A 16659-nucleotide genomic window follows, 5' to 3' on the forward strand; every position below is an offset into this window, starting at 1 on the left:
TCGTGCACGAAGCTGCTCGAAGCTGACCAGTTCTCAACCTGCCACTAAACAGTAAACATACGTGCCTCAAACTCTCTACAACGATCAGTCATCTCTCTGCATTTATTACCGTCAACGCCACAGCTAAGTACTCAGCATATTTATTAGGCCTAGCATATTTATACTGAGTACTGATCAAAACACAATATTCACATACCGTTTATTATAATGGTGAGTTGTTGTTTCGCTTTGTGTTAGTTAATAATTAAGACCCCCTACAGTGATAATAACTAACATAAATTTGGTGCCGTGACCAGGATTCGAACCTGGGTTATTGTGGGTGTGAGAGCCAAGCATTGTTTGTGTTGTGTCGGCAAACAACCATATGTTGCGTGGGGTACCAGGGGAGGCTGCGCGTGGTTGGGGAGGTTTCGGGGTAGGGTTTGAACCCTCACCAGTAGATTATCCATCCCCTTTGAAGAAAGTAGCCTTCTTTGGGCATTCCTATGTCCAGAGATTCCCACTAGCTCGTCTGGTGCAGTATCCAGATGATGCTCCAGCCTTTTATGTCCACAAATTTGGCGTGCCTGGATGCACCAGGCAACAAAAGGGTGTTGGATGGCCTTCTGAAAAGAGCGTGTTGCTTTCTTGGGCAACAAGCTCCTTGCGAGGGAGTTTAGGGTTTGATCTCCTGGACTGCCCATCATACTACCCTCACAGGGGCTTGACAAAATTATTTGTCAAAATTTTAATATAGAAATCTGGCATAGTTTTATTTCATTTTATTTTATTTGGATTCGCCTAAGAACGACTGCATTTAACTTAAAACCTGCACTTGTTGTCATCTTCTTTCTCTTAATTGCCTATATAATTAAAATGGATAAAATAAAATCATTAAAGAGGCTTAGAGCGCCAAAAAGGGAGCAGTCACAAAACTGAGCGCTAACTTAACAGAATTTATAGAACATGCCGCAACCGTTCACGACATCAAAAGTATGAAAGTGACGGTTGAGAAAATCCTCACTGAGATCGAGTCTTACAATCAGGAATTGTATGAATTATATCCTGATGAAGACCTAGAAAGAGAAGTGGTCAGTGATATTGAATATGTTAGTAAGGTCAACAGACACTTGATAGAATTAGAGAGTGCTCTAGAATTACCCGCCAAGACTCGGTAGTACAAGAACAGGCAGAGTCGGAAAGCAATGGGAATTAAATTACCGTCTCTGAAATTGCCAGTATTTGAAGGTGATCCCATTCAGTGGCTGGGTTTTTGGGAGCTGTTTGACTGTAGTGTGCACTCCCGAACAGATCTGACAGACATCCAGAAATTTACATATCTTAAGGGACAATTAAGTGGTGAAGCACTCCGAATTATTAGTGGATTCAGTTTGGTAGCAGCTAGTTATGAATCAGCAGTCACAGTTTTAAAGAATACCTACGGTCAAGAAGATCACATAAAGGTTGCTCACAATGCTAAATTATGTAATTTACCTCCTCCATCTCATGAAGTGAATGAACTAAAGGACTTTTCTCCATCATATGAATGTGCGTTAGAATCACTACATACGATGGGAGTGACTGTGAGTGAAATTTGTGCTGTTTTACTCCATAATAAACTCCCTGGTACACTTTCGGAAGTGATCAAACGTGAATTTAAAGAAAAGTGGTTGGATGTAGATGATTACGTTCGTGTGTTAAAGACGGAGGTATGTAACATCGAAAATAGACAGAATCCCTTAGAACATTTGGGTGAGACCACTACGGCAGCATATGCAGCGAAGCAAGTGAAACACGCTGAACCTATGCAGAGGAATGGATGTAAATTGTGTTTTAAACCAGGACATTTTTGGGCTAAGTGTACAAAGTATGAAGTAAAAGGGGCAAAATTAAAGAAAGCAAAGCAATTGAAGCTGTGTGTCGGATGTTTGTCGGCAGATCATGGTAATCAGGGTTGTACAAATCCCAAAGTAAGGCCTTGTCGATATTGCCAGCAGAAACACTACAACTATTTGTGTCCGACTGCTCGTTCTGAACCCCATGAACAAACAGTAACCCAAGAACCAACAGTGACAATGGCTGTGGCTTCGAGTCGTAATGCAGTGTTGTTGCCAACGATTCAGATCCCATTGGTTACTCAAACGGGCCAGCAGAGCAAGGTTTGGGCTCTATTAGATCAATGTTCACAACGTACCTTTGTTCTAAGATCAAGTTTAGCAAACTTGAAGGTAAACAAGATGAGAAAGGAACGTTTACAACTGCAAGGATTTACTGGCTCTAGGGGTAGTGATGAGTATGAGGTAGTGGAGTTGTTTTACCGCAATCGTAGAAAGGTGCGCAAGTTGAGGGCGGTGGTTGTAGACGAACTACCCAACTAGAAGCCAGGGAAGGGGCTGCAACATAATGTGCGGGATCTGAAGACTCGAGGCTACAAGTTAGCAGATCCAAGTGTCACTAGTGGGGATATAGTCGAACTGCTGATTGGGGCGGACTTTTATTATCATTTTGTACATGCTGGCTATATAAGGGAAGGAGGCATAATTTTGTTACCCACAATTTATGGTTATACACTGAGTGGCAATTATCGGTCAGAAGAAGAAAGTACTCAAGTAGAGCTGGTAACTGATCTAAAACTGGCAGTAGATCCGAATATGGAGTTAGCAAATATTGATGGCAGGAATACTACTCCAGAAATCAAGGATCTGACAGCTCTGTGGGACTTAGATCACATAGTTATTAATCCCAATGAGACCGATAAGAAGGGAGAGAAGGTATTAGGTAACTTCTATGAAACGGTGCAATATTCCAAAGAACAGGGACAATATGTTGTGGAATTACCATGGAAAGAAAACGTTGATAAGTTGCCTGACAATTTTAAGTTAGCCTTGGGCAGATTAATAGGTTTGCAGCGTAAATTCATGAAGGATCTCAACTATTGCAAACAGTATAGGAAAGTTATCCAGGATCAATTAGAAAGAGCTTTCATAGAAAAGGTGGAGGACAAGAGTCTGGTAGGACATCCTGTACACTATCTAGCTCATCATGGTGTCACTAAAGATAGCTTAACGACACCAATTAGAGTAGTGTTTGATTGTTCAGCTAGAGAGCATGAGAGGGCATATAGTCTGAATGACTGCTTACACACAGGCCCATCTTTGGTTAATGACCTCACGCAGATATTGTTGCGCTTTCGGTGTCATCGTTTTGCCTGGGTGAGCGACATTGAGATGGCATTTCTTATGGTGGGGTTATCTGAAAGGGATAGGGATGCCACTAGATTTCTTTGGCCTGTTGAACCTTTAAATAGCCCTTACATGATATATAGGTTCAAGGCAGTATTGTTTGGAGTCACTTGTTCCCAATTCCTCTTGAATGCCACCATACAAAAACATTTATCAGTGGTTCAGGAGGGTAAAGCCTTGATTGATAAATTAAGGAAAGGGTTATATATTGACAATTCGCAAGGAACCAAGGAAGATGAGGATGTTTTACAACAATTGTGTTGGGGTGCCCTGAGAGTATCTTCAAGTACCAATTTGTCCTTAAGAGAGTGGGTAACAAACAGTGTGAAATTGCGGAAGCTACTCCACCTAAAGGGTTTGGCTTCTGAAGTTCAGGACAAGGTAAAAGTACTTGGCACTATTTGGCTAACTGATATGGATATGTTACAGGCGAAGGGACATGAAAGTAGACCCACAGTAGTGACAAAACGTGAGGTGTTGAGCATAACTGCAGGTGTGTTTGACCCTCTGGGAGTATTATTGCCGGTGATCATCCGTGCAAGAAAATTTGTGCAAGATCTATGGCGCATTGAATGTGGGTGGGATGTTCCCATACCGGAAGATAAGGAGGCTGAATGGCAGGGGATATATGAGGATATGATTAACAGTACCAGTATTGTATTTCCCGGCCAAGTCACTGATAGTAAAAAAGTCACGCTGCATCTATTTAGTGACGCAAGCACCACTGCCTATGGTGTAGCAGCTTAGTTAGTGAGGGAAGTAGTAGATTAGCTATGGCAAAGGCCAAAGTAGCACCCATTAAACCCCTCACTATACCAAAATTAGAACTGACTGCTGTCATGCTAGCAGCTCGTCTCGCCAAGTATATTTCTGAGGCCTATGCGGACGAGTTAAGCATAGAAAAAATATACCTCTGGACAGACAGCCAGATAACCCTATACTGGTTGTATAGTAAAAAACTGTTGCCTGTATATGTTCAGAACAGAATTGACGAAATAAAGGCATTAGTCCCTGATGCTGAATTTCGTTATGTGTCTACAAAGGACAACACCAGTGATATGGTTTCCAGAGGGAAGTCACATGCGTCCCTAATAAGTTCTTCTTTGTGGTGGGGAGGGCCCACATGGCTACCTCACCAAAAAATGTGGCCGGAAAATGGTCCATTTGAGGAAGTTGGGGACATCACCACGGGTTGTCTCCTCGAAGAGACTCTGTCATTGCCAGTATCGGTAACCCTTCCTGCCATATTGAATTGGGACCGATATGGTTCTTATGTGAAGACAAGGCATGTGATGGCATGGGTATTGAGATTTATCAAGGCACTGAAAGATAGGAGACAAAGAACACATGAGGCAATGCCGGCTTATTTGACAGTGCCGTAAATAAGGACAGCAGAATCAGTAATGATTAAATTAGCTCAAATGGAAGAGTACCCTGAGGATTACCATTATTTATCCACTGGAAAGGGCACACCAAGTAATGTTGTGAAGCAGTTAGGCCTCTATATGGAAGGTGGGCTGTTGCGTTGTAAAGATAGGTTACAGTTGTCAGACTTAAAGGAGGAGGCAAAGTACCCTATCCTAATACCTAGTAAACATAGGATAGCAGCTCTCCTTTTGAGTACTGCTACAAGGTGTGTAGCCATAGTGGAATAAGTTATGTTGTAAGTTACATAAGACAAAAATTTTGGATTCTTAGGATCAGGCAAGTTGTAAAGAAGGTTTAAAGGAAATGTATAACTTGTAAAAGGTTAAAAGTGTCCCATATTGTGCCGTACAGGCTCCGCCATTACCCTACTTTAGGGTTCAGGAAGTGAATCCATTTCAAGTAACAGGAGTAGACTACACAGGTGCTCTACCCATTAAAGAAAAGGGTATTGTAGGAAAATTATATGTAGTCTTGTTTACCTGTGCAGTTACTAGGGCTATACACATTGAGACGGTGTCAAACCTCTCTTGTGAGTCCTTCATTCATGCCTTCCGTCGGTTCTGTAGCAGGAGAGGCTTCCCTGAACTCATAATTAGTGATAATGCCACTACATGTATAAGTGGAGCCAGTGTGTTGAGGGAGTTAAAAAATGATCCAAGGTTACAGAGTGAATTGGTAAAGGTAAATTGTGAGTGGCAGTTCATACCGGCCAGGGCGCCATGGTTCAGTGCCATCTGGGAAAGAGTGATAGGTATCCTAAAGGCTGGCCTGAGAAAGGTATTGGGTCGAGCTTTAGTAACCCGTGAAGAACTGGATACTGTATTATTGGAACTTGAGGCCACAGTCAATGACCGTCCACTTGGATATACATACGGTGACCTTGAAGAGCCACTCCTTATTTCTCCTTCACAACTTATTAATGGGAGGCGTCTTAGACAGTTCTCGAAACAGGAAGTCGGGATGATGATCTCACGGACATCACCTGGCGAACTAATTCGGGAATAAACAGACGTCTCCTATACGTGACAAAGATTTCACGAGATCTGTGGAGGAGATGGACCACTGACTACCTAATATCTCTCAGGGAGCAACACCGTCAATTGACATACAAGACATGGAAGGCAGCACCTCAAGTTGGGGATGTGCTGATATACGACAATGGACCTCAACTTCTCTGGCAACTTGGTCGGGTTACCAAATTGTTAAATGGTCCCGATCAAGAATGTAGGGTAGTACAGCTAAAGACAAGCGCCAGTTTGACCACGAGACCAGTGGTTAAGCTGTATCCCTTAGAAATTGATATAGAAGGGAAAGATGACAGCCAAACCGGCGCTACCCAACACCCCCCTACACCCATAAATGACCAATGTGATGCCCCGTTGAGGACATCACGTTGGACCGCCTTAGGTTCCTCCCAACTATGGCATACCCTGATTGGGACGGGACAGTTGTAAATATTGTATATACAGTATTCTGGGTGGGGGAGTATGTCGTGGATTTCGGGTTTAAATATTCCTGCCCACGACAGCACACCTTTGTAAATAAATTATTGTATTGTATAATTTGGGTAAAATATTATTTATCACTAGAGATAAATCTGGTCATGGAGAAAACAACGTATTTAGTTAGAATGATTCAGTAATGTTAAGTTTCATTTGATTACTTCGTGCACGAAGCTGCTCGAAGCTGACCAGTTCTCAACCTGCCACTAATCAGTAAACATACGTGCCTCAAACTCTCTACAACGATCAGTCATCTCTCTGCATTTATTACCGTCAACACCACAGCTAAGTACTCTGCATATTTATTAAGCCTAGCATATTTATACTGAGTACTGATCAAAACGCCATATTCACATACCGTTTATTATAATGGTGAGTTGTTGTTTCACTTTGTGTTAGTTAATAATTAAGACCCCCTACAATGATAATAACTAACAACACTATATATATATATATATATATATATATATATATATATATAGATATATAGATATATATATATATATATATATATATATATATATATATATGTGTGTGTGTGTGTGTGTGTGTGTGTGTGTGTGTGTGTCCGTGTGTGCATATATGTGTGTATGTAATGGACATCAACAACTCTATTATTTATCAGTAAATAAATCTATGAAATATAATACAGTAGATGGTGAAATGTTCAGTGGATATATTACTATAGGCATGCTTGTGACTATCTGTTGCCCGTGAGGTTGCCACTTCCTGTTTGGACACACATCGCGTTGACGCTCACCTCGCCGCTCATCGCTCGATGCTACCTCCCCGCTTGTCGTGTTCGATGTGGCCATAGCCTAAGAGGTATATGACCTATAACAAATAAGATTAGAGTATTTGGCTTTTTGGCTCAGCGACGCTGAGTACCCCAGCTAGTGTAGATACATATCTCTCTCTCTCTCTCTCTCTCTCTCTCTCTATGTATCTATCTATCTATCTATCTATATATATATATACATATCTATCTATATATATATATATATATATATATACATATATATATATATACAAGGTCTTTCAAAAGTCTCTCACTAATGTGATTTTCAATTTTCTTTGCAGGTAATCGACCAACGACGTTCATCTTATGGTAAACTCTTACTCAGTGGTTGAGAACTTTTTTGAGTCTACATCTGACGTTTTGCTTCGTTTTCTTCTGCTACCACGCTGACTCTAGAGCAGAGGTGTAAAATCGCTGCATGGAAGGAGGTTTTTCAATCTGTGATTCAAGTGCAGTGACAGTTTCGGGCAGTCTACGGACAGCATTATGCACCGGATAGGAACACCATCATTGCCAACCACCAGAAGTTTATGGAGACAGGATCAGTTAAGGACAAACCCCGATCAGGAAGAACCCGAAGTGAGCGGAGTGAGGAGAATGTCGAAACTGTCCATGAGGCTTTTGCTTTGAGTCAAGGAAAGTCCATTCGGCGAGTGGCTGCGAAACTGAATATCAGCATGACATCTATCCAACGGATTTTGAGGCGTGATCTCAAGCTGTATCCGTACAAGATCCAGGTGGTTAAGAAGCTGGGACCTCAAGACTACCATTGCTGGGTGGAGATGTGTGACACTGCTGCATCATTACGAAAGAGACCCATCGATCGTGGAGTACATGTGGTTCAGTGACGAAGCTCTCTTCTTCCTTTCTGGTCGCATCAATAAGCACAACACCCGCATCTGGGGAACTCACAATCCTGTGGAAATCCATGAACATGAGAGGGACACGCCAAAATTGGTTGTCTGGTGTGCGATCTCCTCAGCTGGGCTGATTGGTCCGTTCTTCATCTGGGATAAAGATGGAATTTCTGTGAACTTCAACAAAGACAATGACATTCATATGCTTCAGGGGTTCTGCATCCCCCAACTGTCAGCTGTAGCTGACATGCAAGAAGTCATTTTTCAGCACGACGGTGCCCCTGCTCATTCCACGCGTGAGGTTCGCTCATTTCTGAATGAGGAGTTCCCAGATCGGTAGATTGGTTGCCATGGTCTCACAAAATCTTACACCATGCGACTTCTTTTTGTGGGGCTATATTAAGAGCAAAGTGTATGCCAGCAATCCACGAGAGCTTCCCACACTAAAAGAACGGATCAGGAAAGTGTGTGCATCGGTTACTCCCGAAATATTGTCCGATGTTCGCCAAGATTGCGTAAAATGGTGGCTCGCTTGTTTTGAAAAAGGCGGTGCCCACGATGAGGTATACCATTGAATTTCCAGTAGACGTGTCAAGCCAAGTTTGATGACACCAAAATTCTCATGAATCGGAGACTCAGAAACCAAATTGTCATTTGGTTCCTCTTGTAATTGCAATTTTAATAGAATGTAAAAAATAATGAGGGACTTTTGAAACACCAAGTATATATATATATATATATATATATATATATATATATATATATATATATAATGATGGCCAACAAAACCAGAGTGATGATGTACATGATTTATTATTGGTGACGTTTCGGTTTTATAACACAAACCATCTTCAGACCTAAAACAATCTCGAAACCATCATTTTCTGCAGTTCGAAATCATTCATATTCGGAAAGTCACCCTATAAATAACCAGAACTTTCGAATTTTGTTCACTTGACTTGTTGACTTGACTAGACTTATAGCGGAGTCTCTACTAACGGCAGAGCTACGACCATCCCTTGGCTCACACGACTCCTATACACAGTTGCTCTGAATTAACACCTTATGCTATACAGTACAAGAAAAATGTAATAACACTTATACTCAATTTACATAGCTGCTAGATGGTTGGAGACTACCTGAGCACTCACAATAATAACAACTGTACAGGGAGGACAGAGATGAGAAAAAATGAGGAGGTAGATCTAAGTGGTTTATTTTCTATTTTGTGTGTTTTTATTTTTGTTTTAGGTCTGAAGATGGTTTGTGTTATAAAACCGAAACGTCACCAATAATAAATCATGTACATCATCACTCTGGTTTTGCTGGCCATCATTAGATTCCGCTTCCCACAGCACGAAAGTATCGCTAATATATATATATATATATATATATATATATATATATATATATATATATATATATATATATATATATATATATATATATATACTATCTATCTATCTATTGCCAGACGCCTCAGTCCCTTTTGGGGTGGCCACAAACAGAACGCCTCCACGTCGCCCTGTCCCCCGCTATTTCACTGCCACGCTCCCAACTAACACACCCCGTTCTCATATACCTCTCCACCCCATCCCTCCATCTCATCCTCGGCCCCCCCCTCCCTCTTCCCCCCTCCGCTTCACTCACATACACTCTCTTCGTCAGTCTCTCACCCTCCATCCTCTCCACATGGCCAAACCACCTCAGTGTGTTCCTCATAACGCTTCCTATCACATCCACATCCACACCACAACGTTCCTTTATATCCTCATTCGTCAGCCTGTCTCTCCATGTGACTCCACAGGCTCCTTTTAAATAACTCATTTCCACTGCTCTCACTCTTGACTTGTGTCTTTCCAACAACGTCCAAGCTTCACTTCCATATGTTAGAGTTGGTATCACAATACTGTCATGTAGTAACTTTTTCACTTGCATGCTCACTTCCCTGTTTCTTATCACTGCTTTCAAAGAACCAGCAACCTTTCTTCCCTGCTGTACCCTTTCAAGCACTTCACCTTCCAAACCTCCATCCTTACTCATCACACTACCCAAGTACTTAAACGTACTCACATTTTCCAATTCCTCGCCATCCAACCTCTCTGTACATTCACTGATTTCACCTCTCTCAAAGACCATCACTTTACTTTTTCCTACATTCACCTTTAGATTCCGTTTCCTACACACTCTCCCAAACTCATCCACCAAGCCTTGCAGCTCCCCTTCGTCTTCACTCAACAATATAGTATCATCTGCAAACAACAGTACAGGGAGTTTCCAAACACTATCCTCTCTCACCAGGGCCACTCCAACATCCACTACCCTACCTTGTACCTCTTTTATTACCCCATCCATGTACAGATTGAACAACCATGGAGACATGACACATCCCTGTTTCAACCCAACCTTCAAAGAGAAAAATTCACTTAGTTCACCATCCACACGCACTGCAGCCTTAGCACCATCATACATACTCTGCACAGCATTCAACAACTTCCCATCTACTCCATATAAAATTAATACTTTCCACAATACTTGTCTATCCACCCTGTCATATGCTTTCTCCAAATCCATGAAAGCCGCATACAATTTCTTTCCCTTCTCTAGAAACTTTTCCACTAAAGATCTAAGAATGAATATCTGAGGTACACAACCTCTTCCCTTCCTAAAGCCTCCCTGTTCTTCTCCAAATATATATATATATATATATATATATATATATATATATATATATATATATATATATATATAGATATATATATATATATTCAGGGGGCTTGAAACATGAGTGAATGGAAGCGTGGCCCATTGGATTGGGCAAACTTAGGCTGTCTGGACGTGCTATTCCTCACCCTGCCCTAGGGTGGGAAAGGAGGTTCGGATGATGACGATGATGATAATGTATCCATATCTACATTTACCTATCTACAGTATATATGTCTATATCTGTATCTGTCTGTTTGTCTACCTGTCTGTCTATCTATCTATCTATCTAAAGACAGAGAAAGAGATGGAAAAAAATATAGGTCATATCCCCAGATGCTGATTGCCTTCCACCACTACTTCTGATCTTACAGTAGTTCATTTTTTCGGTGAGAAAACATGAAAGGAAGCGTCCAGTGTATATCTTAATGGTGTATTAAGTTGCAGAAATAATTTTTCTTATCTATTTTGCATAATATCATCTTTTACATCTCTTATATAATTTGTTGGGAGAGTTGAATGATTCTTTGATCACGAAGGAGGAAGTGGAGAAGGCAGTAAAGGAGATGAAAACAGGGAAAGCTGCAGGTATGGATGGGTGTGCTGTGGAATGCCTGAAGGGTGGTGGAGTGACTATTGTTGACTGGTTAGTAAGATTGTTGAATGTGTGCTTTGAGAAAGGTATGGTGCCAATTGACTGGGCAAGTGCTTGTGTGGTCCCGTTGTATAAAGGCAAGGGTGATAAGTATGAATGTACTAGCTTTAGGGGTATAAGTCTGTTGAGTGTTGTAGGTAAGGTGTATGGTAGAGTGTTAATTATGAGAGTTAGAGAGGGTACAGAGGGAGTGATTAGTGATGAGCAGTGTGGCTTTAGGAGAGGGAGGGGATGCGTTGATCAGGTGTTTGCTGTGAGACAAGTGTGTGAAAAGTATTTAGCGAAAGGCAAGGATGTGTTTTGGGCATTTATGGATTTAGAGAAAGCGTATGATAGAATTGATAGGGAGGCTTTGTGGACTGTTTTAAGATTGTATGGACTTGATGGTAGGTTACTAAAAGGGGTGAAAAGTTTTTATGTAAATAGTAGAGCATGTGTAAGAGTGGGAAATGCTGTGAGTGATTGGTTTCCCGTGAGAGTGGGGCTGCGACAGGGATGTGTGATGTCACCTTGGTTGTTTAATATTTACATGGATGGTGTTGTAAGGGAGGTGAATGCAAGAGTTTTAGGTGGACTGAGTCTGGTAAATGTTGATGGTGGAGATTGGAATCTGAAGCAGCTGCTGTTTGCAGATGATACTGCACTGGTGACTGATTCAGAGGAGAGATTGAGACAGTTGGTAGAGGAGTTTGGAAGGGTGTGTGAAAGGAGGAATTTGAAAGTAAATGAGAATAAGAGTAAAGTGATGAAGTGTACGAGGTTCATAGATGGTAGGGGGATGAATATAGTTTTGAATGGTGAGTTGCTTGAGGAGGTAGATTGTTTTAAATATCTAGGGTCACATGTTGCTGTGGATGGAAGAATAGATGCAGAAGTGAAGTTTAGAATAAATGAAGTAGGAAAGGTGCTGGGAGGAATGAAAAAAGTGTTTAAATGTCGTTCGCTTAGAATGGATGTAAAGAGAAGGCTGTATGAGGGTGTTGTGGTACCGACTGCATTATATGGGGCTGAAACATGGAATATGGGTGTAGCAGAGAGGAAAAGTTTGAATGTAATGGAGATGAGGTGTCTGAGGAGTATGTGTGGAGTGACGCGCATGGATCGGGTGCGAAATGATGAAGTGCGAAGGAGAACTGGAGTTGTTCAGGAGATGGCTGGTAGAGTTGAGCAGAGGGTGTTGCGATGGTTTGGGCATATGGAGAGAATGGATAATGAGCGATTGGTGAAAAAGATAACTAGATCTGATGTGAGAGGTGTAAGGCTGAGAGGAAGACCACGAATAGGATGGATGGATAGTGTGAAGAGAGCGCTGGATGCGAGAGGGATGTCTGTCGAGCAAGGAAGAGTGGCTGTGCGTGACAGAAATAAATGGAGAGAAATTGTGAATAAATAAGTGATGACGCAGCCCTGAGGGGATATTCTCCCGCATTTGGTCTGATCAGCTAGTCAGGTCAGGTGCGGGTAAGGGGATGGGTATGTTATGATGTGGCAGGGGTAAACCAGCTCTGCTGTCGGGCCCTGCTGCGGATGTCACTGATTGCATTGCGCAGTTGACCCTTGTGCGGTGTGGTGCGGTGAGGATCTGTCCGTTCTCCCCTTTGGGGCTAAGATGTGAATGAATGTGTTTAAATGGATGAGTAAATGGAGAGTGTGTCGTCCTGTCTCGGCTACCTCCCTTTCCTTGGGGGAAGCAGCCTAGGTATATAGATATAGATAGATAGATATAATTTGCAAAATACCTTTACGAATGACTCATTATTATTAGGTTATTAGCTATAAGGATGTAAGAAATAAGGTACATAGGCCTATTTGCATACACTTTAACTGCTTGTGGTTCGATTCTTTAGTACCAGTATTTTTGTCACATAAAATATTACAGTACCTTTCCTCCAACCATGTTTGTCAAAGTAAAGAGTTTAAATCAGTATTGCAGAAAGTACTGGTGCTATATTAATTATTGATGTCTGCGTCCTGCAGGGGAGGTGTGGGGGGCTCGTCAGACAAACGGAACGTGGACTGGGATAGTTGGCATGCTTGGGAGTAACGCTGCAGACCTCGCCATCGCCAGCCTTTTCATTGCAAGTGTGAAGGGCCGTATGGATTTCCAACATTTTAGTTCTCCATACGGTCAAAAAGTGAGCATTAGTCTGTTATCAGTTATCTTATAATTTTCATTTCTAGTAACATGTATGATTCCATAAACTGTTAGCCATGCTCAGTTGCATTTACCTCACAGAAAATGCCTTTTTGTTATTGTTATTACTACTTTCCAACAAATTAAATAAATTTAAGAAACACCTCTCATTATGAAACTGCACACATTCTTTGGATCAGAAACTACAATGCAGCATTTAACTTTTATTTAAGCAAACTTTAATTACAAGTTCAGATATGTTAGAGTGGCTGTTTTGTGTCCTGAAATGTTTCCTGTCAACTTAATACAAACTTTGTTACCAATTTTGTCACGCCATGCACCTGAGTGGTGGCTATGAATCACGTGGTAGGAAGACAGGTTTGAAAATCAAATAAAAATAATAATAATTCCTACACCGGATTACAAATGTCTCCCATTCATAAAAAAGCTGTAACAGTTGGACTTGGCCTGGTGTAGGTTGAAGTATGGAGGAAGACTATTCTGGGGAAATGATTTTCAAAGAGATGCAGTGCAGGGAATATAATAATTGTAATTAATAGGCAGAGGTTTTGCAATATAGCATTGTGGCAGTCCAGTCATAAGCACTACCAGATGTCCATGTACCATGGGGAGAGTCGTGGAGAGGAGGCACAATGGATGCAACTTCGTCTGAGCATTTGCCATAAAATTATCTATAACAATGCAAGGGAGGCAACATTCCATCTTACTTGTTGGGGCAGTAGTTTACTTGAAATTGCAGGGTAATTTATAATTCTTACATCATTGTTCTGAGGTTTGCCAAGTTATTTTAGTGCAAGCTCTCTGCATCCACTCCACGAGGGTGAGCAATATTTAGGGTTGCCACCTCGAGCTCAGAAAAATAAGGAACGCAGTTGTGTAAGGGAATAATAATGGCGAGCGGAGAGAGCTTATCCAGCCGGAGGGGCGGGGGACGGTGGGAGGGAAGGTGTCCCCCCCAACGAGAAACTTTTTGAAATACGTCTTACTTCAAGAGCATTTTGAGGCTATCTGCACCAAACATAAGGGTGACGAGGACGTGTTTTAATTCTAATGACATGTATTATTTATAAGACCAGTTATCACTGACATGACTAGTCTCTGGAATTTCTAAATTAAATGATATGCTGCGACAAAGACACTAAACCATCGTGTTTATTTATATTCATTCATGCTCATAACACAGTATGGTGAATAATAAAATGCACAAGGATTTTTTCATATACTAAGTTAGCTTTTGAAAATAGTTTCATATTACATTGTATTGTCATGTAATGTATTGTCATGTAATGCAATGTAATCTAATGTAATGTCATAATGTCAGATCCAAAATGGCAGAATGCAACTTTTTCAAGATCTGTCTGTTGGAAAATGTGCTCCAGCAATCGAGAAAGTCTTACCTTTTGAATGAAAATTTGCAGGTAGTAATTCTTCATTTAAATCTGAGAACTTACAAGTTAGCTACCTAAAAAAAAATACTACTAATAATAATGACCAATGAACACCATTTAATCTGGCATTGACTAAGATTTAGCACACTTTTTGTTTCTCTTCTAAAAAAAAAAAAAAAAAATCTCTCCTATGAAAAATGGAACTTTCTGAGCGAATCAGGGAAACAAATATTATCAGCCAATCCCTATTTTTTTTTTTTTACGTGAATACTTTGTGTTGTCCCTTGCTGCTGCAAGAAGCCTTTTATCTTACTCTATAGTTGTGAGAAAGTCAGCACACCTCTGCTCGAAGTTTAAGGTTACTGGTGTCTGTGGGTAGGGGGAAGGGTACGGAGGTCGGGTCGACACTCGACAGACCTCTCGTCGCACATGTTACGTGGCGTACTTCACACGTACCGCAGAACGACCCTAGTTGATTGGTAATGTTTACTGTTGTTGATAAAGGCATAATTTTACAGTCTGGTTTTATGAGATATAAAACTTTGTGAATGGGTGTCTAAGTGTGAAGGAGCTGTGAAGGATTGAGTCATCTGCATATCAGTGACTGGGATTATGGGTGATAGATGAGAGATCATTAATATGACATAGGAATAGGGGTGGAGCCAGGAATGATCCTTGTGGTACGCCGGCAGTAATCGAGTGGAAATTGAAATATACATCATCTACATTTGTTCTTATCTGTGTGCCACTGAGATTTAGGAAATTAGTGGAACATAATATGATAGGCCATAGCAAGGGAATTTGGACTGCAGAGAATGGTGCCACACCCTATCAAAAGCCTTAAAAATATCAAGAGCTACTGCTTGGGTTTCTCTATGCTGGTCAGTTGACTGATGGATAGTATGAGTCAAGAGACTGAGTATATCAACAATGGATGTTTCGTGGCAAAACCCATACTGCCTGTCAATAATTAAGTGTTTGGAGTCTAGTTGTTACACAGTGTGCTTGTTAATTTCTCTATGCTGGTCAGTTGACTGATCTCAATTCCTTTACCAGGGGAAGATGTAACAGCTATTGGTCTGTAATCAAAGAGGCCAACGGAACTTCCTTTCTTCGGAACTGGGTGTATATTGGTTTCTTTCCAAGAATTAGGGAATGAAATAGAGCGTAATACTTTCCATACTATGCAAAGTCTGACTAATTAGGTAAAACTGGAGTAAGTTCTGGGGAACACTTTTTCAAAACTGTTAGAGATATTCCATCTTTGTTGGTTGGTTAATTGTCCAGGATGGATTTTGCGTATCTTAAGTGGTGCAAGGTCGGGAAAGTTAAGTTCTAAAGAAAGTACAGGGGCGTTCTGACTAACTTTCTCTAAGGTAGAATTTCTGGCAAACGTGCTGGTAAGAAAGTTTGCTTTTCCACGCAGATCGTTTATATTATTTCCATCTGAGAATTTCAATGGGGGAATGGTGATGCCTTGTTATTGTTAAAAGAACTGAAAGTTGACCATAATATTGAACTGTCATTAGGACTTTGCACTAGTGTGGATGGTTGGTTGTAAAGCTTGAACTTGCGAGATTTATCACTGCTTTTGCATGGTTTCTAGCAAATTTATATTGACAGGGATGCAGATTTTTTAAAAGTTATATGCTAAGGACTTTGGAGTCGCTGCTGTCAAATCATTTGGGGGAATCTGATATCATAGTAAACTGTTGACTGGGTATGAGCAATTCCTTACCAGCTTGTATTAAGTCATTAATGTGGGACTGGGGAATTGGCGTCACTGGAGAAGAAAGGTTGCCATGGAATATCAGCAAGATAGTTTCTAAGTCCATCCCACTCTGCTCTATCCAAGTGCCATCTGGTCACCCTGACTGGTTCAAAACGGGTAGGTTTGGGGCAACAACTGACTAATCAGGCTTTGATATGATTGTCGTTGTAGGATCCAAGT

At 41.1% G+C, this 16659-nt stretch overlaps 1 protein-coding gene across 1 annotated transcript in view; it reads left to right on the top strand.

The window, feature by feature from the left end:
- Positions 1-15180, top strand: part of LOC145396982 (putative glutamate receptor) — a 116521-nt gene extending 101341 nt beyond the window's left edge. The window contains exons 3-4 of the mRNA XM_080270211.1: positions 13143-13300; positions 15088-15180. Coding sequence (XP_080126337.1) covers positions 13143-13300; positions 15088-15180 — 251 coding nt within the window. The remainder of the gene's footprint in view (positions 1-13142; positions 13301-15087) is intronic.
- The last annotated feature ends 1479 nt before the right edge of the window (positions 15181-16659 follow it).

Source organism: Coenobita brevimanus, chromosome 40 (genome assembly GCF_032717465.1).
Source record: "Coenobita brevimanus isolate Jiangsu-jjx chromosome 40, ASM3271746v2, whole genome shotgun sequence".
In the NCBI taxonomy this organism is placed as follows: domain Eukaryota; kingdom Metazoa; phylum Arthropoda; class Malacostraca; order Decapoda; family Coenobitidae; genus Coenobita; species Coenobita brevimanus.